The sequence below is a fragment of the Schistocerca piceifrons genome, chromosome 2, assembly GCF_021461385.2.
Source record: "Schistocerca piceifrons isolate TAMUIC-IGC-003096 chromosome 2, iqSchPice1.1, whole genome shotgun sequence".
Taxonomy (NCBI): Eukaryota; Metazoa; Arthropoda; class Insecta; order Orthoptera; family Acrididae; genus Schistocerca; species Schistocerca piceifrons.
The window spans coordinates 545,066,803-545,088,867 of NC_060139.1; the positions used below are offsets into that span (position 1 = coordinate 545,066,803).

Genomic DNA, 22,065 nt, shown 5'->3' on the forward strand with positions numbered 1-22,065 from the left:
CTAGCAACTCTGTATGTGGAGATGAGAGTTTGGGTGTTTTATCTCGACAGTATTTTTTCCAGATAGTAAGTCGTGTATGTAGCCAGGTTTTGTTGAAGTTTCTCCAGGCATTCCAGAGTTATGCTTTACACGTGACTACTGTCTTACTCCTAGAACTATGACGAAACGTACGCACGTACATCCATGTTTATGTATATTACCCTTCAATTCAAGGTACATTTATCGAACTAATTGTTTTTAAGGAACACATTATAGACAAAACATGACACTAGATTACACGTCTTTGTAATGGACCACAGTGCAAGATTCCAGCAAAGAACAAATAGTGTAGCTCGAGTAACGCTGGGTCAAAGCATCCGAAGTTTATTGCTTTGAACTTTCAGTTCCATCGGTGGTTATTGAAAACGTATACGTTTTTGAATAGTATTTAAAGCAATTATGGTTCAGCTGCCAATTGATTTTCCTCTTCAAGTGTCATGTTAACAACTCCAGAAGTCTTTTTAAAACATCTCGGATAATCTAAATCAAAATGACGGAAGATTAAGTTTTAGTGGCACTGTGGACGTCGAGGTCATAAGAAACGAAACACAAACGCGAACTGGACGAAATTCAGGAAGGAAACCTTATTTTCAAAGGAAGTATTACAGTTTTCATCCAAAGTAAATTGCCATGGAGAACCTAAACTTGGATGGCTGAATAGGAATTTGAACCATATTCATTCGCAATGCGACCCCAGTGCAACCACGCCGCCGCCGTACTAAACGGTTAATCACAACGGTTCTGACCAGGATATGAACCATTTTCTCCTTAAACGACTCCAAAGTGGTGTGGTAACCGACGCTCCTCTTCATTCTGTAATATCCTGATCGCAGATATATCGTCTCTGTACGTTGTAGGCTGTGAATCTTAGAAACTGTTGACGCCGTCAAATGTCAAAAGATGATAACTTAACCTCCAGTTTACTATTATCTCAATGAAGGCGGCGTGGCTTATTGTTTCGAATTCAGGTAGAGGGGCTGTTTCTTCTACACAATGAAGATTTGGCAAATCAGCGCGATGTTTAATGATCAAATTCGTTACTATTTTTCGTCGATTTCGATGCTATTTTATGGCAGTTTCGGCGTTATATTCAGACATCTTCTCACCTTTTAGTCTTCTTGCTTTACCCGTGTTATGTTGAAAAAGAAAATATACCTATCATTAACACTGTATTAATTACACCATCGTATACATCATACTGATTGTGAGAAGAAAACAAAAGTGTTAATATAGGGATCTGTAAGAAAAAGCAGGGTCAAATATATATTCGCGTACGTAGTTGCCATGATGAGAGGGTGACGTCGGATATATAAATGTCGATCATCGCAAAAATGTGTTACACAGAAAAAAGCATTTTAAGACTAGTAACATTTTTAACAGAATGTTGCAAAACAGCTATTCAAATATCGCCAGGGTCATGATTTCTAATAGACTATGTCGTTTATTTGTCAATACTGTACTGAGTCGATCGCAATAAATGACAGCCGCGCGGGGTAGCCGCGCGGTCTACGGCGTCGCGTCACGGTCCGCGGGCCTCCCCCCGTCGGAGGTTCGAGTCCTCCCTCGGGCATGGGTATGAGTGTCGTCCTTAGCGTAAGTTAGATTAAGCAGTGCGTAAGCTTAAGGGACCGATGACCTCAGCAGTTTGGTCCCATAAGACATTACCACAAATTTCCAAAATTTGCAACAAATGACTGATGACAGATCACAGTTGACTTCCAAACAGTTGAATGTATTTCCGTTCTATATAGATATTAGTTAACGAAACTGGCGTTGCCGCTGTATTCGTTTGGCAATTTTTCTATTAGAAACGGAAACAAATAATGGACAGTGTTTGTAGTGCAGTATCGTAAAAATTTCGTTTCCATGTACGCGTGAAAAGACCTGAAATTATAGAACAATTGCCCATAGCAACCTGTATAATGTACAAATGTAGAGGTAAAGTATCCTAATTAAGAAACTTGATTCCGAACAGTTTCTGCTCGCAGGGCGCAGTAGCTTCGCGTATCTACAATGAGATTTTGCAATCGACTCTATGGCAACGCTTCTAAGAATAAATGTATTAAAACCCATGCAAAGTGCAGCAATTGTTTACGCGTCTCAGTGTTTATGTCGTCATACCTCTTGAACTTATGTGTCGTACAAGAATGTATTTGTGTTGGAGCATTCAGCGGCGTATCTGCATACTGTCTGCGAAATACATTTCTAATAGAGTTAGTAGCAAAGGAATAATGAATTCAAACTTCATGCACAATGCGGTAGTTTTTCCAAGCCCCCCATCCCCCCCACGAACTATGAACCTTGCCGTTGGTGGAGAGGCTTGCGTGCCTCAGCGATACAGATTGCTGTAGCGTAGGTGCAACCACAACGGAGGGGTATCTGTTGAGCGGGCAGACAAACGTGTGGTTCCTGAAGGGGGGCAGCAGCATTTTCAGTAGTTGCAGGGGCAAGAGTCTGGATGATTGACCGATTTGGACTTGTAACATTAACCAAATCGGCCTTGCTGTGCTGTTACTACGAACGGCTGAAAGCAAGGGGAAACTGTAGTCGTAATTTTTCCCGAGGGCATCCAGCTTTACTGTATGGTTAAATGGATTAAATGATGATGACGTCCTCTTGGGTAAAATATTCCGCAGGTAAAATAGTCCACCATTCGGATCTCCGGGCGGGGACTACTCAAGAGGACGTCGTTGTCAGGAGAAAGAAAACTGGCGTTCTACGGATTGGAGCGTGGAATGTCAGATCCCTTAATCGGTCATGTAGGTTAGAAAGTTTTAAAAGGGAAATGGATAGGTTAAAGTTAGATATAGTGGGAATTAGTGAAGTTCGGTGGCAGGAGGAACAAGACTTCTGGTCAGGTGAATACAGGGCTATAAATACAAAATCAAATAGGGGTAATGAAGGAGTAGGTTTAATAATGAATAAAAAATAGGAGTGCAGGTAAGCTACTACGAACAACATAGTGATCGGATTATTGTAGCCAAGATAGACACGAAGCCCACGCCTACCCCAGTAGTACAAGTTTATATACCAACTAGCTCCGCAGATGACGAAGAGATTGATGAAATTATTCTTGTATAGATGGAAGAGGCCTGGAGATACTGGAACATTTCAGATAGATTATATAATGGTAAGACAGAGATTTAGGAACCAGGTTTTAAATTGTAAGACATTTCCAGGGGCAGACGTGGACTCTGACTTGGGTATGAACTGTAGATTAAAACTGAAGAAACTGCAAAAAGGTGGGAATTTAAGGAGATGGGACCTGGATAAACTGAAACAGCGAGAGGCTGTAGAGAGTTGCAGGGATAGCATTAGGGAACGATTGACGAGAACGCTGGAAAGAAATACAGTAGAAGAAGAATGGGTAGCTTTGAGAGATGAAATAGTGAAGGCAGCAGAGAATCAAGTAGGTTAAAAGACGAGGGCTAGTAGAAATCCTTGGGTAACAGAAGAAATATTGAATTTAATTGATGAAAGGAGAAAATATAAAAATGCAGTAAATGCAGCAGGGAAAAAGGAATACAAACGTCTCAAAAATGAGATCGACAGGAAGTGCAAAATGGCTAAGCAGGGATGGCTAGAGGACAAATGTAAGGATGTAGAGGCATATCTCACTAGGGGTAAGATAGATACTGCCTACAGGAAAATTAAAGAGACCTTTGTAGTAAAGAGAACCTCTTGTATAAATATCAAGAGCTCATGTGGAAAAACCGGTTATAAGCAAAGAAGGGAAAACAGGAAGGTGGAAGGAGTATATAGAGGGTCTATACAAGGGCAATGTACTTTAGCGTAATATTATGTGAATGGAAGAGGACGGGGATCAAGAAGAAATGGGACATATGTCACGGCGTGAAGAATTTGACAGAACACTGAAAGATCTAAGTCAAAACAAGGCCCCGGGAGTAGACAACATTGCATTAGAACTACTGTTAGCCTTGGGAGAGCCAACCATCATAAAACTGTACCATATGGTGAGCAAGATGTATGAGACAGGCGAAATACCTTCAGACTTCAAGATGAATATAATAATTCCAATCCCAAAGAATGCAGGTGTTGATAGGTGTGAAAATTACCGAACTATCAGTTTAATAAGTCACAGCTGCAAAATACTAACACGAATTCTTTACAGAAGAATGGAAAACTGGTAGAAGACGACCTCGGGGAAGATCAGTTTGGATTTCGTCGAAATGCTGGAACACGTGAGGCAATACTGACCCTTACGACTTATCTTAGAAGAAAGATTAAGAAAAGGCAAACCTACGTTTCTAGCATTTGTAGATTTAGAGAAAGCTTTAGACAATGTTGATTGGAATACTGTTTCAAATTCTGAAGGTGGCAGGGGTCAAATACAGGGAGCGAAAGGCTATTTACAATTTGTACATAAACCAGATGGCAGTTATAAGAGTCGAGGGGTATGAAAGGGAAGCAGTGGTTGGGAAGGGAGTGAGACAGGGTTGTAGTCTATCCCCGATGTTATTCAATCTGTATATTGAGCAAGCAGCAAAGGAAACAAAAGAAAAATTCGGAGTTGGAATTAAAATCCATGGAGAAGAAATAAAAACTTTGAGGTTTTCCGATGACATTGTAATTCTGTCAGAGACAGCAAAGGACCTGGAAGAACAATTGAACGGAATGGGCAGTGTCTTGAAAGGAGGATATAAGATGAACATCAACAAAAGCAAAGCGAGGATAATGGAATGTAGTCGAATTAAGTCGGGTGATGCTGAGGGAATTAGATTAGGAAATGAGACACTTAAAGTAGTAAATGAGTTTTACTATTTGGAAAGCGAAATAATTAATGATGGTCGAAGTAGAGAGGATATAAAATGTTGACTGGCAATGGCAAGGAAAGCGTTTCTGAAGAAGAGAAATTTGTTAACATTGATTATTGATTTAAGTGTCAGGAAGTCGTTTCTGAAAGTATTTGTATGGAGTGTAGCCATGTATGGAAGTGAAACATGGACGGTAAATAGTTTAGGCAAGAAGAGTATAGAAGCTTTCGCAGTGTGGTGCTACAGAAGAATGCTGAAGATTAGATGGGTAGATCAGATAGCTAATGAGGAGGTAATGAATAGAATTGGGGAGAAGAGAAATTTTTGGCGCAACTTGACTAGAAGAAGGAATCGGTTGCTATGAGATGTTCTGAGGCATCAAGGGATCGCCAATTTAGTACTGGAGGGGGCAGCGTGGAGGGTAAAAATCGTAGAGGGAGACCAAGAGATGAATACACTAAGCAGATTCAGAAGGACGTAGGTTGCAGTAGACACTGGGAGATGAAAAAGTTTGCACAGGATAGAGTATCATGGAAAGCTGCATCAAACCAGTCTCTCGACTGAAGACCACAACAACAATTATATATATATATATATATATATATATATATATATATATATATATATATATATATATATATGTGTGTGTGTGTGTGTGTGTGTGTGTGTGGATTTTGAGTGTTCGCTATTGATCAGGAAAGATCAGGGTTTAATGTCCCACTGACGCGGGGTCCTTAAAAACGAAGCATGTGGTCGCATTCTGGAAGGATGAGAAAGGAAATCGGTGTGCCCTTTCCAAAGTAACTGTCTTAGCGTTCAACTTAGGCGATCTAGGGAAATCAAGGAAACTTAAGTGAGAACGGTCGGACGAAGAACTGAATTCCGGTCTTCTCAAGAGCGGAACCAGTGTCCCACCAGTGCGCCGCCAAGCTCTCAGGAACTCGTTCGAGCACGACTGAACCAAAACCGCCATTACTAAGTTTGAGCTTTCTTGTCGACAAACATTGTAAAGCAGTTTTTGGCTTGTAGCGCTAACCAAAAATCTAATATTAGTAAATTTTTTTCAAATTCAAGATGTTTTCATTCAAGAGCCGAGCAAATACAAAATTTCGCGGCATTCAGTTAAAAACAGCCGATTTCACGTAATTGGCAGTGCGTTGGTATACGAGACAGAGAGGTTAATTAGCCAGACCCGGAGTTGTAAATATCTTGCTGTTCTGTGGCTACGTAATTCTACACCATCGTACACAGGTACTCGGTATTTGCAACTTGTCACAAGTACGAAAGATTGAGACCAATATAAACGATTTAGAGTTAACTGTTGAGTTGAAGTGCTTGTGCTTTTCATTCCGTAGTAAACATCATTTCGGCTGAGAAACCGAAGTTTTATTATTTCATTTGCCATGCAATGGTGAAACTAGGAAGAGTGTAGTTATATTTTGCTGAAGATAGAAGGTGGAGAATAAAATAAACCTTTCCGCATCAAAATAATGTTCTCCTGAAAATGACTGCTGATAGTAAATGCGAGAGTTTGCTAAAAAGGAGTACTTCCGAATCTTTTATGTGAAAACTCTTAAAGCTTTTTAAATAAAACAGACGTTATTAACAGTCTTTATCTTTCTTCTTCATGTTTACATGTTTATATCACAACGCAGTCACCCTGGTGACGAACACATTTCCTAAAGAGTGATCAGTTTGTTGAGACCGTCAGTCTAGAATGTTTGAATTTGTTGACGCAGCCACAACGTCACCTCCTCTTATATCGCTTCATCACTGTCGAAGTGAAGTGCACGAAGGTGTTCTTTAAGTTTTGGAGACAGATGAAAATCGGTTTGGACCAAGTCGGGACTGTACAGAGAATGATCGATGACAGTGAAACCCAAGACGTCGGACTGTTACAGATGTCGCAGCGCTCGTGTGTGGTCTGTCGTTGTCTTGCTGAAGGAGAGGGTGTCCCATGTGTGGACGAACTCTTCCAGTTCGAGACTCGATTGCAGCACGCTGTTTCTCACGCACCGACAAAGTCACGTTACACACCGCTGTGTTGCACACTACAGTTCTGACCCATCTAGCGCCAGAGGGCTGCAAATATATAGGTACGAAGAATAAAGATATAGATTGTAAATACCGTTTATTTTTTTTTCACTTCGAAACACCCATCTTTGGGGCACGTCAGATCCATTACTTCTTAGATGCTTGTGCTCTCTTTTTCTCCGAATAGTTCTTCATTCTATCTAATCTCTTCTTTCTTTGGTCCTCTGGTACCTGAATCGGTTTCCTGGTGTTGATCTTAATTTGGAACATCTTAGTTTGTTTGCCCCGTTCTTTAACATGACTTCGGTAATCTGGAGTTCTCTCCAACCCTTTCCATTTCCTTAAACCAATTAAGTTTAGTCTTTTTTGTAACAGTAGTCAAAGATATGTTTAGTTACTGTGCTGGAATTCATTTGGAGTATGTGTCCATAGAAATCGATGCTCCTTTTCCTCATGGTTTCCGAGAGTCTCTCTGACTTTGCACAGAGGTCTTCGTTTCTATAGAAAACTTGTTTGTTATTTTGGAATTTAGGACCCATGATCTTCCTTAAAATTTTCCTCATCTTGATTTCGAATTTCTCCATTTGCCCTTTCGTCCCCATGACTAGTGACTCTGCCGCATAGAGTGCTTCCGGCTTAATTACTGTGTTATAATGCCTTATTTTGGTGTTCCAAGAGAGGGATTTCTTATTGTATGTGTTTTTAGTTTTCTGGAAAGCTAGTTCCATTTTGGTCGTTCTTGCTTCCATTGCTTTCCCTTCAAGGCTGTTCCATTCAATCCAGTCCCCTAGGTACTTGAAACTCCTTACCACTTCTACTTCTTGAGTTCCTACTTTAATTCTCTTAGGAGTAGCAAGTATACTCGACATAATCTTCGTTTTTTCGTAAGAAATCTTAAGTCCTGTCTTCCCTGCCTGCTCTTGTACCTCGGCGATTTGTTCTTTAGCTTCCTTCCACGTTTCCGCGTGTCGTCAGCAAATGCTTAACACTTAATCGTGATTCCTTTGTTTTTTGTTCCAAGTCTTATTTCCCCTCTCGTTCTTGCACTCCATTCCCTCACAACTTTTTCGAGTGCACAGCTAAACAGCAGGGGTGAAAGACCATCCCCTTGTCGGACCCCTGTTCTGATCTCAAAAGGTTATTTTATTTTAAAAGTTTTAACAATTTTCTCGTGAAAAATTCGGAGGCATTACTTCTCAGCATGCCCTCGTAATAAGAGAAATTTTTATGTCTGAATACATCTACTATAACCATCAAAAGCAAAGAACAAAGTTACGTGCAAAAAGTTTGTTTCACCTACCTGTCTGAGAATGTAAATACATTGCGTTCTTCACGTAAAAAATCTTTAAATTTGTAAATGAACGCATGAAAAGCAGTCAAATGAAAACCGAGCACCTCCACAACGGAAACGTGGACTGGTTCCATTCAAAAGCAATCAACATGCGCGTTAAGACATTTATTCCACTAGGAGACGACAAGATTAGTTTCTGATTCGTAGTATGCGGTCCGCCGCTGATGGGTCCGCAATCGAACCCGCTGCAGCACATCCTCGTCCCACTGAAGCCGACATCCTCGCATGTCTTTCTTCAGGTCATCAAAGATATAAAAATCAAATGATGAAAGAACCTCGCTATACGGAGATGTTTCTGCGTTTAACAACCAAATCGCTGAAGCGTAGCATTCGTCCGATGGGCAGTGTGGGGGCAGGCGTGATCGTGATGTGCAACAGGATATTTCCGACCGACCGCATACCGACAGCCCGAAGGCGAACGGCAAAGGCAACATCGGAAACATTCGACCTCTCCCCACCAAGAAATCCAAAGCTGTTCACACAAGGTCGTTATGGCCTTCTTCTCCGATTCCATAGGGCTCTACTCTCTCAGTTCCACGAACGTAGAATCACTATCAGTGCGCAGCGCTATGAAGACAATTTGCGGAAACTGCGACGTGCAAAACGTTCAGGAATGCTGTCGGACGGGATCATTCTGTTGACTACAACGCATGCTCTCGCACTGCCAATCGTGCGAAGGCTAAGCTTCAACGATTTGGTTGGAAACAATGCAGCATCTTCCGTTCAGCCTGGAACTTTCACTGTGTGATTTTTAAGTCTTTGGTGCCCTGAAGAAGACATGCCCGAACGTCGGTATCAGCCGGACGAGGAAGTGGAAGAGTTAGTGCGGCAGTGGACCTGTCAGAGGCCGCCCGCATGCTACAAAAGCGGAGTTGGTCATCTTGCCTCCCAATGGGGTAAATGTCTTAACATGTGTGGTGATTACCTTCGAATGCAATGTGGCCATTGTCGGGGTGTTTGGTTTTCATTTGACCCCCCCCCCCCCCCTCCCTTTATATGTTACGAGTTAGCTAAGCTCAATGGCCGAGGTCTGGCTACAAGTACAGGGATTTGGAGGTGGGCTTCCGGTCAGTCGCTCGACTCTTTTCTGTCTATTAACACGACTTTCACTCCTGACACGGCTCTGTTCCTTTTAAGGATTAAAAAAAATACTGCGGTCCTCCATGGTCTGAATTCAACCTGGCTTGAAATAACTGGCTTGACGGGTCATTTCCACGCTGGGATGGAAGAAAAGACGTTTCGCCTCAATTTTTTCTCGTGCTCCGTGCCTGCTAATTTAGCTCAAAATGCTTCTTTATGTACAGAGCAATGAATACTGTCTGTCGATCGTTGTAGTACTTGGTCTTTCATCGCCAACTAAATCTTCAAATTCTTTCTGCACGGTGTGATAATGTCGTTTCATAGCAAATTCGGAGTACCCGTTTCTTATGTGACTGCAAAATATATATCTAGAACTCTCATCCGTCTCTTCTGTCCTTCCCATTCCCACTCTTCTTAAAAGCTTATGAGAATAGAATGCCAGATTGCCTCTTTCTGTGCAAACAGCCTCTGGACGTGTGAACGTCCTTCATATCACGAACAAATAACGAAGGGTAAACAGCGCTGACATCACGATTTTGCCGGACTAGAGAGAGTTTTGCCGACTGAAAAATGCCGCACCGCAACATTAAACGAAATGTCGTGCTTTACCGGGTACTTCAGGGAAGGAACGAGCAAAGCCGAGATGGCCGACCCTTGACAGGACCGCGGCCCGCACACCCTGCACGCGTCAAGTCTGGCACGCCATGGCCGGTCCCGGTTTTCCGCAATTGATTGGCGTATGTCGCACAAGACTGCTTTCCCTTACTGCTCTGTTGGTCGACCGACCACAAAGCTGAAATAAAATAAATTTGCCAAATCATTAAAACAGCGGACCCCGTACTACGGAATAAATACGATTGGAAAGCGAGAGAGAGAGAGAGAGAGAGAGAGAGAAGAGAGAGAGAGACAGAGAGGGAGGAACACACAAGGGAGAAAGAAGAACACACAACTTAGTCATTGTTGCTGTGAATAGGGATAAAATAATAACATATAGTAAGTACCTTTACGCTTAGAACGGAACTTCCGTCTCACACGTGGATACATTTACGTTTGTTCCGCTAGAGGCGCTAAAAATCGGCCTTCGGTTCTAGCCGGCTACGCGACTCTCATTTGGCTCAAAATGGTTCAAATGGCTCTGAGCACTACGGGACTTAACTTCTGAGGTCATCAGTCCCCTAGAACTTAGAACTACTTAAACCTAACTAACCTAAGGACAGCACACACATCCATGCCCGAGGCAGAATTCGAAACTGCGACCGTAGCGGTCCCGCGGTTCCAGACTGTAGCGCCTAGAACCGCTCGGCCACCCCTGCCGGCTCTCATTTGGTGTTTATTTGTAGTGCAGTAAAGGTCACACACCTCGTCGTGCCGATTTACCCAACAGTCCTTGCTTCCATTCCAGACCCACATCGCCTCATAGGCGAGTGTCCGAGGTAAGACCAAAATATTCACTCGCCTCACAGGCTGCTGTTCCGGTACTAGCACTATTGTGCCTCGCAGGCTGATAATCCAACTTAATGCTCAACTTCTTTCACATGAATTCTTAATTACCTGTCTACTCTACAGATTAATGTGTAAGTGAGTTTGCTTAGAGGAATTTTGAGTGAATAACTTTTTTCATAAAATCACAACTCCAAAACTACTTATTTTCAAGTGGAGTTTTAGTGTGGTTCTCTTCCTTTATAAACTACAGTTTTACTCGTTTGAAATATTTGATGTTCATAGTTATGTATTTCACTCATACAGGTTATGATTTAGTTGATTATAGCTCATTCATTTTACCGTTTTTCGTAATTGTTTGCTAATTTGTAACAACCCATTTCATCAATTACATTCAATATGCAGACGACAGAAGAGATGTTTTCTAAGAGTCTAATCCTGAAGGTGACTCTTGTCATGCATGCAATCCTGAAGAAAACGATCTGTCAGCGGTAGAACAGGACACAGGCTCAGACATATCCGAAAATGAATCCAACCGAAAAAGTAAGCTATCTCAATTCTGATGTTGATATGTCAGATCTGATAAACACAGAATGTGACACTCCAGATTCACCATATGTTCCAAATTCCTCTTTTAGTTTATCTCAGGACTACCGAAGTGACTATGTTCGCTATTTCTGTATAGCTGAAATATTGTACAAGACTGCTAAAACTTCGTTTGAGACTGGTGGATTTTCTTCCTGAAACTCCATAAAAAATTAAAATCTTCGAATTTCAACACTTCAGTTATTTTAAACTTTCAGATAAATCTCAATATTCGTCGCTGACTTAACATATTTCAGGAAAAGCGATATTCACCCCACAGACGGACGTTACAACTCTGTATCCTTCTCCCAGGCGTATGTCCCCAGAATGCACTGTAAAACGATGTTCCTATCTGGTGGTTACTCTCGTATAGTAGAATAACTCGAGCAGAGCAATCACAGAGGGTCGCGACCACCCATACTTCCCACTTAGCTTCTCACTATAAGTTACAGTTAACACTACAAAAATGCTTCAGGAAAAATTCCTTTTAACCACTACCATCTTAAATACGACTTTTTTTATTTAAATGGGGCTGGACACTTGTGGAGAAACAAACAGGACAACAACACTCCAGAAGTTCTTGTATGAAATATCTGGGTACCGAGAATAAACCATATTACCTACGGCACTCTGCAAACACTGGTCTCATACTGGGACGAATCGGGACTTAAACCTCTGTCCGGGCACACTGATGCCGCTGAATAACGTAAATGTCGGTATGGTATCTTCAATAAGTGAAGGGCGAGTTTCCTTCCCGTCTGTACTTGTGAACCGCTTCTAATGACCTCGATGCTAGCGGGAAGTGGAACTCGGCAATTCCCTTTACGTAATCTTCCTTTTGAAGCACTCGTAATAGTAATTTGCTTAACATGTGCCTAGATAACTCAGCAATTTGTCTCAGGAAAAAAAATAAATAAATAAATAACAGTAACAGCCTGCCGGCCGGTGTGGCCGTGCGGTTCTAGGCGCTTCAGTCTGGAACCGCGTGACCGCTACGGTCGCAGGTTCGAATCCTGTCTCGGGCATGGATGTGTGTGATGTCACTAGGTTAGTTAGGTTTAAGTAGTTCTAAGTTCTAGGGGACTGATGACCACAGATGTTAAGTCCCATAGTGCTCAGAGCCATTTGAACCAAGTAACAGCCTGGGTAATGTAAAGCGATTAACAGAGGAGAGTTGGACTGTGGAACCGATCCAGGTGGTGCAGTGGTAGGGGCGCTGGTGTCTTAGAAGGGAATGTGGCACTTTAAGTCTACGTCCGGTCATCCATATTTATGTTTCTTACGGTTTCTATAAATCGCTTAAGGCAAATCCTGCAGTCGTTGTTGTGAGTAGGAAACTGCAAATTTTCTTCTCCCATTTTCTCCCAATACGAGCGAGTGCTATATCTTTATGACCGCCTCGTCGACGGGACGTTGCCTTGGTCCTCTTTCCAGAGATATCAATGTCGGTCGGTGAGGTCTGGCACGAAGTCTGCGTTCCAAAACGTCCCAAAGGTGTTCTATAGGATTCAGGTCAGGACTCCGTGCAGGCCAGTCCATTGCAGGGATGTTATTGTCGCTAACCACTCCGCCACAGGCTGTGCATTATCAACAGGTGCTCGATCGTGTTGAAAGATGCAATCGCCTTCCCCGAATTGCTCTTCAACAGTGGGAAGCAAGAAGGTGCTTAAAACATCAATGTTGGTCTGTGCTGTGATAGTGCCACGCAAAACAACAAGGGGTGTAAGCCTCCTCCATGAAAAACACGACCACACCATAACACCACCGCCTCCGAATTTTGCTGTTGGCACTACACACACAGGCAGATGACGTTTGGTGGTCATTCGTCATACCCATACCCTGCCATTGGATCACCACTTTGTGTACCGTGATTCGTCACTTCACACAACGTTTTCCCACTGTTCAATATTCCAATGTTTGCGCTCCTTACACCAAGCGAGGCGTCGTTTGGCATTTACCGGCGTGATGTGTGGCTTATGAGCAGCTGCTCGCCTGTGAAATCCGAGTTTTCTCACCTCCCGCCTGTCATAATACTTGCAGTGGATCCTGATGCAGTTTGGAATTCCTGTATGATGGTCTGGATAGACGTCTGCCTACTACACATTACGACACTGATCAACTGTCGGCGGGGCCGGCCGCGGTGGCCGTGCGGTTCTAGACGCTGCAGTCCGGAACCACGGGACTGCTACGGTCGCAGGTTCGAATCCTGCCTCGGGCATGAATGTGCGTGATGTCCTTAGGTTAGTTAGGTTTAATTAGTTCTAAGTCCTAGGGGACTGATGACCTAAGATGTTAAGTCCCATAGTGCTCAGAGCCATTTGAACCATTTTTTGAACTGTCGGCGGTCTCTCTCAGTCAACAGACGAGTTCGGCCTGTACGCCTTTGTGCTGTACGTGTCCCTTCACGTTCCCACTTCCGTGGACCTAGGGATGTTTAGGAGTATGGAAATCTCGTGTACAGATGTATGACACGAGTGACACCTAATCACCGGACCACGTTCGAAATCCATGAGTTCCGCGGAGCGCCCCATTCTTTTCTCTCACAATGTCTAATGACTACTGAGGTCGCTGATATGGAGTACTTGGCAGTAGGTGGCAGCAGAATGCACCTAATATGAAAAACGTATGTTTTTGGGGGTGTCCGGATACTTTTGATCTCATAGTGTAGATGCACCGCTTACTGCATAAAGGCAACATGTCCACATTTCCAGCTTTTATAGTAGAGACGAAGAACTGAATAAAACCGTTTTAATGCGACTTATCTCCTGATTTTTATTTCTTGTTTCTTGATGTAGCTATATTGCTTACTTTATAAATATAAAAGTCAAATATGACGTAAGGCAAAAGAGCAGGACAACTTTTTTGGTACTGGAAATGTTTCCTTTTTGCAGCGCACTGAACTATCAATTTAATTTTACGGTTAAATACTTTGTAACCTCCCCCTCATTTATCGGCCTTAATGACAGTGAAAAATTAAACCGCGTGTACGTAATGGAAATTTGGGAAAAGCAATCGTCACCGAAGGCAATCTGTCGGTAAAGAGGGAGGAAAGGGTTACATCTAAGTGAAAGGAAAAATGCAAATGAAACTGGCGGAAACTAATTTTGAAAAGGGGTACAGTTAATAAAGAAACTAAATGTGCGGTCGTTACGTTAAAAGTTAACTGGCATTAATTACATATTTGAGATTTGGGGAAAATTACGGTTGCCAGTCCTATGGACAACTACTATAATAACTGAAAAAGAAAGGTTATTGCACATATAATTAGCACTAAAAGCGTGGCAACTGAAGGTTGACACATGTTGTGTGAAAACTGAATGTTTGTCAGAAGTAATAAATTTCGCTACACTCTGACTTAATTTAGCAGAAGAATTAATAAAAGTGGACAACTGAAAGTTAATTTAGTGACTGAAATTAATAGTGAGCTTTGTTTCTGAAGCACTACGAAATTCAGTAAAATAAGGTTAGTCTTGGGCTACCTCAACAATCATTTCAAAAGCTACTTGAATCTACGCAATTTAGAAATAAGAGATTTAACTTTGAACCTGAATTAAATGATTCTGAACAATTAACAACAGTAAAATTTAGTACGTACCAAGCTGAGCTGCAGTCACAGGTAAGCTAAAATATGGTAACAAAACTCGAACTCTTAATTTGTGCTTGTGTAATCTAAATATTATAGCCAGCTATGAATACGTTAACTGAACCTTGAAATTAAAGCAGTGAAATCGAATGATATTACTTTAATGCTGGCGTTTGAATTTCAACGACACTCGGGTTCATTCCGGAAAAGGATGGGACCCTGCTTGGTAATGCAATTGGGACAATGAGCAACAAAGGTTCATGCTACGTTGCTGTAATTTAAAGAGGCAAATGGAACAATTTTAAAAGCTGAGGTCTGCCATACAGCTCTAAAACTTTACGTGCTTCCAGTCTTCCTTGCTGGTTGATTGAAGGTTTGAAGTCGTCGATCGAGGAAGTGGCAACAGTCACTCATTGTCGGCCGTCGCTGTTGCAGAAGCTGGATGTTGGCGCGCCTTCTTCTCGACACTGTCACCAGGCGAAACGGGCTCTTGATGTGCGCCAGCTAATGTTTCCCGTCCGCGACACCGTGTCAGAAACTATCATGGCAAGTCGAGCGCAATTACATGCTGCCAAACCCCGAAAGCGCGGCAACTCGCGGGAGCGTCACACCACACACCTGCTCCACTGCCCTACTCCAGCCAGACTCTCCCTCTGCCCGCGCTCCATGCGGCAGAGTTAACCCTACCAAAGATCCTAAACACTTTGGTTCTCCACACGACCAATCGATGTAGTTGTTCGATAGCATAGTTTTCCCTAGGCCAGACCCAGCGTAAAAATACGATTAATATTTACAAAACAAACCAATTATACATCGACATAAATACATTATATATATATAAAGACACAGAAATGTCATATCTTCAGGTAGCAAAAGAAGGAAAAAAATTTATAGTACTATAGATGGAAATAGGAGGATATGCATTTCCGGCGTTAAACTTGTTTTAAATAGAATTGCACATCAGTCCATATGTTTATTGTTTGTTACGTATTTCTGAATAATTTTTGACTTTTTGCAAGGTTGCGTTTCTCACAATCAGTTACTTTCTTCTACAAAACAGATGCCGTTGTTGTCGGCCACGCTGTAACTGAAATCCAAAAGTGGTTCTTGTGTTGTGCGATACAGACAAAAGATTTCTTGATGCAATCCATTTTGTTGTTGTTTATGGACATTACCTATATGTAGTCTTTCTTTGAAAGGAGCTCCTGAGGTTGTACAGCTTTCCTCAGCCTATAGGCCAGCAGTGTACATGATGCACGTAACACTACGAAGATTCTCATCAGGAAAGGTCATCTCATGGTATTTTGAAGTAGTGAGAAGCCGTTTCAAGTGCCTATGAGCGACTCTACCGTAAGAATCATCGCTCAGGCAGGTTCTTTTATAGAATTTAGGCCAGAAGGAACTGCAGTCGATAAAAGAACTCAACTTTATGTTAATGCAATACTTATTATCGCTTTTTGAGTCATGGTTTATGATGCTGATATGTGGTGTCTGTTCTGACGGACATGTCCGACAGCACAGATACCACATGTCGATATATACCGGGTATCTCTCTGAAGAGTCTTTAGGCGCATTTTGTATGGTGCTTCGCCAGTATCTGTAATTACCGTTATGCGACGTGTAGCTGGCGTCAGCCCAGACAAATGCTGCTCATCACATACTTCATGCGACGCTAGCGACAACGGAATGTGTCGGTTAGTTTCCCGTTTCAAACGAAATGATTTTTGAATCGGAATTACATTCGACAGAGCGGTCCCAGATTAGCCCAGTGCGACATTCGTTTCACCGATGTGTATTAAAAGGGGCAGTAAACCACGAGGAATAACCGGTACTCCAGCAGCCACTGACCAGTGCGGTGGAGTCAGAGCGGTCAAGGTCGGAGCTGTCGCTGTTGCAGGACTGGTTGTTCCTCGTGGTTTACTGTCCCTGTTAATACACACCGGTAAAACGAATATAGCACTGGGCTAATCTGGGACCGCTCCGTCGAATGGACAGGTAAAATTACACTTTAAAAATTATTTTGTATGTAACGGGAAACAAATCGACACATGAAAGACGTGACGAGCAGCATTTGTTGGGACAGACTCCAGCTACACGTCGCAAATCAAAATTGCCAATATCTGCCAAAACAACAGAAAAAATGCGCCTGACGACTCGTAGGAGAGACATCATTTGTATTAGAGAGGACGGCTCCAGGTACTTTCAGTGCGGATGCACCATATCTTCCGGCCCACGGTGGAACTTGGCAAATGGTACGAGCAGCAAGGCTAATGGATGGGAGCGCTAGTAGCGCGCGACATATTGAGAATTTGGAATGGACGGGAAGCGTGTGCAGATGGCTGACACCGTTAAGGAAATAGCGGGGCATCTGGGTTCGAGTCCCGATACGTAAGTGCTACGTGTCGCCAAAGACCACTCTACAACATTTCGAATCAGTTTAAACATTGTGTGTTTTATTTTTTCGTGTATAAATTTATTGTGAAACAGTGTTTAATATTTATGTGTTTCCAGTTTGTTTTTGTTTCATGTATTTCAGTTTATCGTATGAAAGCAAAGTATGCAAAAACAAAATGCTCTCTTTACAAAAATAAAATATCGTGTAACTAGGGCCTCCCGTCGGGTAGACCGTTCGCCGGGTGCAAGTCTTTCGATTGGACACCACTTCGGCGACTTGTGCGTTGATGGGGACGAAATGATGATGATACGGACAACACAACAGCCAGTCTCTGAGCGGTGAAAATCTCCGACCCAGCCGGGAATCAAACCCGGACCCTTAGGATTGACATTTTGTCTCGCTGATCACTCAGCTACCGGAGGCGGACTCTCTCTTTACAGAGAAGCAATGTAAATAAATTTTGCATTATTTTGTGCCACTTATTTTAAATAAGATCTTTAGAAAGAAATGTTCTACATCTCTCCCTCAACCCTCCCTCCGCCCCCCCCTCTCCCTTCCTTTCCTCTTCCTCGCACTCTCCTTCTTCTTTCTTTCTTTCTTAAGCACAAGTATACCTTGATAAAATGCACTGTGTCTTTTCCATCTGTTCTTTGCCTCTTCAAAAATCTATAATGTCCCTAAATGTAATTTGGTCATTTTTATTATTATTCTTATGCGTGTCCCTAATTTCTTAGGTAGCACATTCTATTTTTGCCCCTTGATCAATATATCGTGTGTATATTGTAATGTGCTTGTATTTTTGTATGTAAATGTATGTTTTTGTTATCATGTGTGTCACTGTGTTAAAAAAAAATGCATCCCAAAAACATAACACTCATATTTAAATCAATATCTAAAGACAAGAAAATATAAAAAACTGAACCATGTAAAACAACAGATATTTCGAAAAAAATGGTTCAAATGGCTCTGAGCACTATGGGACTTAACTTCTGAGGTCATCAGTCCCCTAGAACTTAGCACTACTTAAACCTAACTAACCTAAGGACATCACAACTTGCGACCGTAGTTGTCGCGTGGTTCCAGACTGTGGTGCCTAGAACCGCTCGGCCACTGCGGCCGGCAGATATTTCGAATCACAAATAAAATCAACTGAAAAAAGATTAAACCGTTAAAAAAAGGCCTGGCACAATATTCAAACTTCACCACTGTAGGCCTGATTTCTCGTAATGTAATGCTCTCTGGGTTGATCAACGTCATCCATCACTAATATGTCCCACACTAGTTCCCTACCTGCAGCAACTGGAAAACAGAAGGCGGTGCCAGACCTGTATTAAAGCCGCTTCACATGCATCAATTACGCGACTGTGCCCGGACTTGCCCGTTATACCGTCAACGTATTTGAAGATATTGTTCTGGGAAGTTACGAGGCAGTGCTCACATTTGCCCGCGGTGTGGCCATGGCAGAGGAAACGGTGCTCCCACCGACACCGTATCTTGGGGCCGATATTTTCTCACTTCACTGCCTGTGCATGGCGTGTTGCGTTGTCGTCCGGTAGTTTATCATCGTAAACATGAATGACAAAAAACTTATTGAGTTAGTGCGGAACTATCCTGTGTCGTATGATCTCTCCAGTCCCAAATACATGGACACAGAGATGAAGAATATAGTCTGGAATAAAACAGCAGCAGAAATAAAAACAGCTGGTACGTACATACGTATATATTTCTGGTTTTACATTAATGAACACAGTCAGCTAGGTAAAAGGTTTTCTTTGAAAGTATTGGCTAGAGCTTCAACATTTTGTTTCCACATGGCCCAACATCAATAGCAATATAATCACACTAAACGTCTATAAAAGGCAACAAACTTATGGACGATGTCTTTATGCAATTAAAGAATAGTGATCCGATATTCGGAGGTGCTTGAACATAAAAGTCCTTCTCACCCAAAGTCTAGCCCATCAAAAAGTTGGGAAAAGTGCCACATTTCATAAAAACCCTTAGCGATTTTCTTCCACATTTCTTTTGTCGCAGAAGGCACAATTTACTCATCATATTGCATACAATTATCTTACAGGTTTCAATACGATTTTGTGAACTGCACTGTGCACCATGCCATAGCCAAATGTAATCGTATTTAGCGCATCTCTAGAGGCCACATATCTGGATAAAGGTAAACAGTAGGTGAAACGAAGACTTCACAGGTGGTCTTAGCGGTAATGAACCAATATCGAGTGAAACACAAGGAAACACTCAAGCCTATACAGCAGAAGTAAATAATAATAACTGTTGATTTCATACAACACTAGTTAACAAATTTAAACTTTTTTTGTATCTGGTTTGTAAATGGATGGAATTGTATAATTTTGGGGTGCTGAATACACTGGGAAAATCAGTTTTTCTCTATAACGTCATCATTTCCTAGATACACAGCAAAATAAAAAATTGTAACAGCGAAAATTGACACAGTTAAGTCAAACGAAAATACACATTCAGAACGTTTGAAATCAATGCTATTTTGTATGTATATACAGGCATGATGCTAATAAAAGGTAGAAATTAGTTCAGAAGATAGTTTCACCTTTAATCGTCTCTGAAAAATGCGACGACGGAGCTCTTCTTTTGTTTACCGTTTCATCACTCTCCCTAAAAAGATCCCAGCAGTAGTCACCCATCATCTAAGGGTTCGAATGGCCATGGTAAAGGTGTTCCATGGTAAGAATGTCTTGGTGAAAGCGTTCACCATGCTCATCGCTTTCGGCTCCCAAATTTTCCGGGAAGAAATCTAGGTGAGAATGTAAAAAGTGAACTTTAAGCGACATTCTATACCCCATGTTCTTATAGTTGTCCAACAGATCATACACGATGGTAACATAGTTTTTGTTTTTTTTGTTACCCAAACAGCCCTTCACAATTGCTTTAAAAGAAGACCAAGCAGCTAACTGGATATCTGTGACTTTGGTATCAAAGGTTGGATCTTTCAGAAATTTTCTTATTTGTGGTCCAACAAATATGCCCTCTTTCAGCTTTGCCTCACTTAATTTGGGAAACTTTTCTTTTAAGTGATTGAAGGCCCCACCTTCTTTATACAGAACTTTTACAAAGTTCTTGATAAGGTTGGTTGGTTTGTGGGATTAAAGGGACCAGTTCTTGATAAGGCTCAGCTTGATACGAAGGGGAGGCAAAATGATTTTATCGGGCTCAACCAATGGGGTATTATTCACATTTACGTTTCTAGAAACTGCATAGTGGTTCTTGGTGTCACAGTTGTCACAAAGGCACAAAAAGCAGCAGTATTTCGTGAATCAAGCCTGTAAACCCGTAAAGAGTGCAAAACTTTTAAATCACAGGCAAATGCATTGAAGATACTTTTGGATACTTTATTTTATGTCTAGTTTTGCTTGAATGTCCCGAAATACTTGTAAGACAGAAGTAACAGTCTGAATAACGGTCATTAGGCTCACACCACACCATCGGAACAGCGAATGGCATGGCTCGTTGTTTTCCTTTCAACCACTCGGTTAAGGTTGTAGTACAGGCTATGCAGGCAATACGAGGTGCAAAATTTTTATCTTGATTACCAACAGGACAATCAAAATGCAATTTAAATGCTTCTTAACCAAATCAGTGATTGGTTTTTCTTTGGGCTTTTGGTGTGAGTTTCCACGCATACAACAAAAGTTGTCGGGGAGGCTTAGGCAGCAACGAGATTTACTAATTGCCATTTTTCTTATGGTAAGATTAAAAAACAGAAAGTTTGCACTATCTTTCAAAGGAAACACTCACTGAGGATCTCTTTCAGAAAAAAAAAAATAAATTAAACATAAAAACAGAAGAAAAGCAAAAAGCGAAATACTGAATACGAAAAATAAAAAACCTTTAAAAACTAAAAAATGATACGTGCTAGAACATTTTGAAAGGTATATTCGGATTCTACACACCAAAATACATAATAGTTGATGTATCACATCCCAGATGCAAAATGGCTGTTGACTAGTGTAATTATTTACCAATAAACTGTCCAAGTATGTGATAATTATATTATACACTAACAAACATCAAGCAAATGGCGAGTCGTTCTCTTGGTGTAATGCCTTATCTCCATTGTGTATTCGCTTTCTCTGATGAACTGACAACTTGTTCAGTGTTGAACGAATTTTCTGACGTATTGAAATATTCATAATACTTCGCCTCATACTGCACAGAGTCGCTAATTCCCCTTCTGTTACTTTTTTTTCAACGACTGATGAACCCAGTTCCGTTTTTCATTTGTTTTTCCTTTTATTCATGCAGAATCACAGCAAACAGCATGAGACCGTCGTCCGAGAACTTCGCCATTTCGGCCGCTCAAGTGCACTGTCACAATACTGTGGAATTACAGCTGGTGCAGTAAACGCGATCGGCTTTCCGGGCGTGTGCGAGTTGATACAACCACCGGTAAAAAATCTAGCAACAAGCCTCTAAATTACTTCGACGTCTTCCTTTAATCCGACCTATTGGGGAAACCGGCACGCGTGCTGTACTGAAAAAATGAGTTGCACAGTTGTTCTCTAAGCAATCTTGCAAGATCCCCTCGCTTCCAAACTGGTACTGTTATTACTCAGCTTAGCCGCGAGTCCGTAGAAGGTGATATATGTGACGTACAGTATGACTGTTCAGCATTTATACTCGGAATTTGCGAGTGTAAGTCGGACCTTCCTTGATCCGCCTTGGTAAGTCGTGTCGTCGGATATCCTCCTACCTGTGCGCGGTACAGCTCTCGTAAATGTCGTCCCGTGCAGAT

At 41.8% G+C, this 22,065-nt stretch overlaps 1 protein-coding gene across 2 annotated transcripts in view; it reads left to right on the forward strand.

The window, feature by feature from the left end:
- Positions 1 to 22,065, forward strand: part of LOC124776883 (cytochrome b5-related protein-like) — a 125,546-nt gene that overhangs the window by 5,513 nt on the left and 97,968 nt on the right. The window contains exon 1 of one of the 2 annotated variants that reach the window (XM_047252069.1): positions 17,626 to 17,731. The exons of the other annotated variant lie outside the window; for it this stretch is intronic. Coding sequence (XP_047108025.1) covers positions 17,730 to 17,731 — 2 coding nt within the window. The 5' untranslated portion in view covers positions 17,626 to 17,729. Of the gene's footprint in view, positions 1 to 17,625; positions 17,732 to 22,065 lie in introns of those variants that run through there. 2 annotated transcript variants of the gene reach the window in all.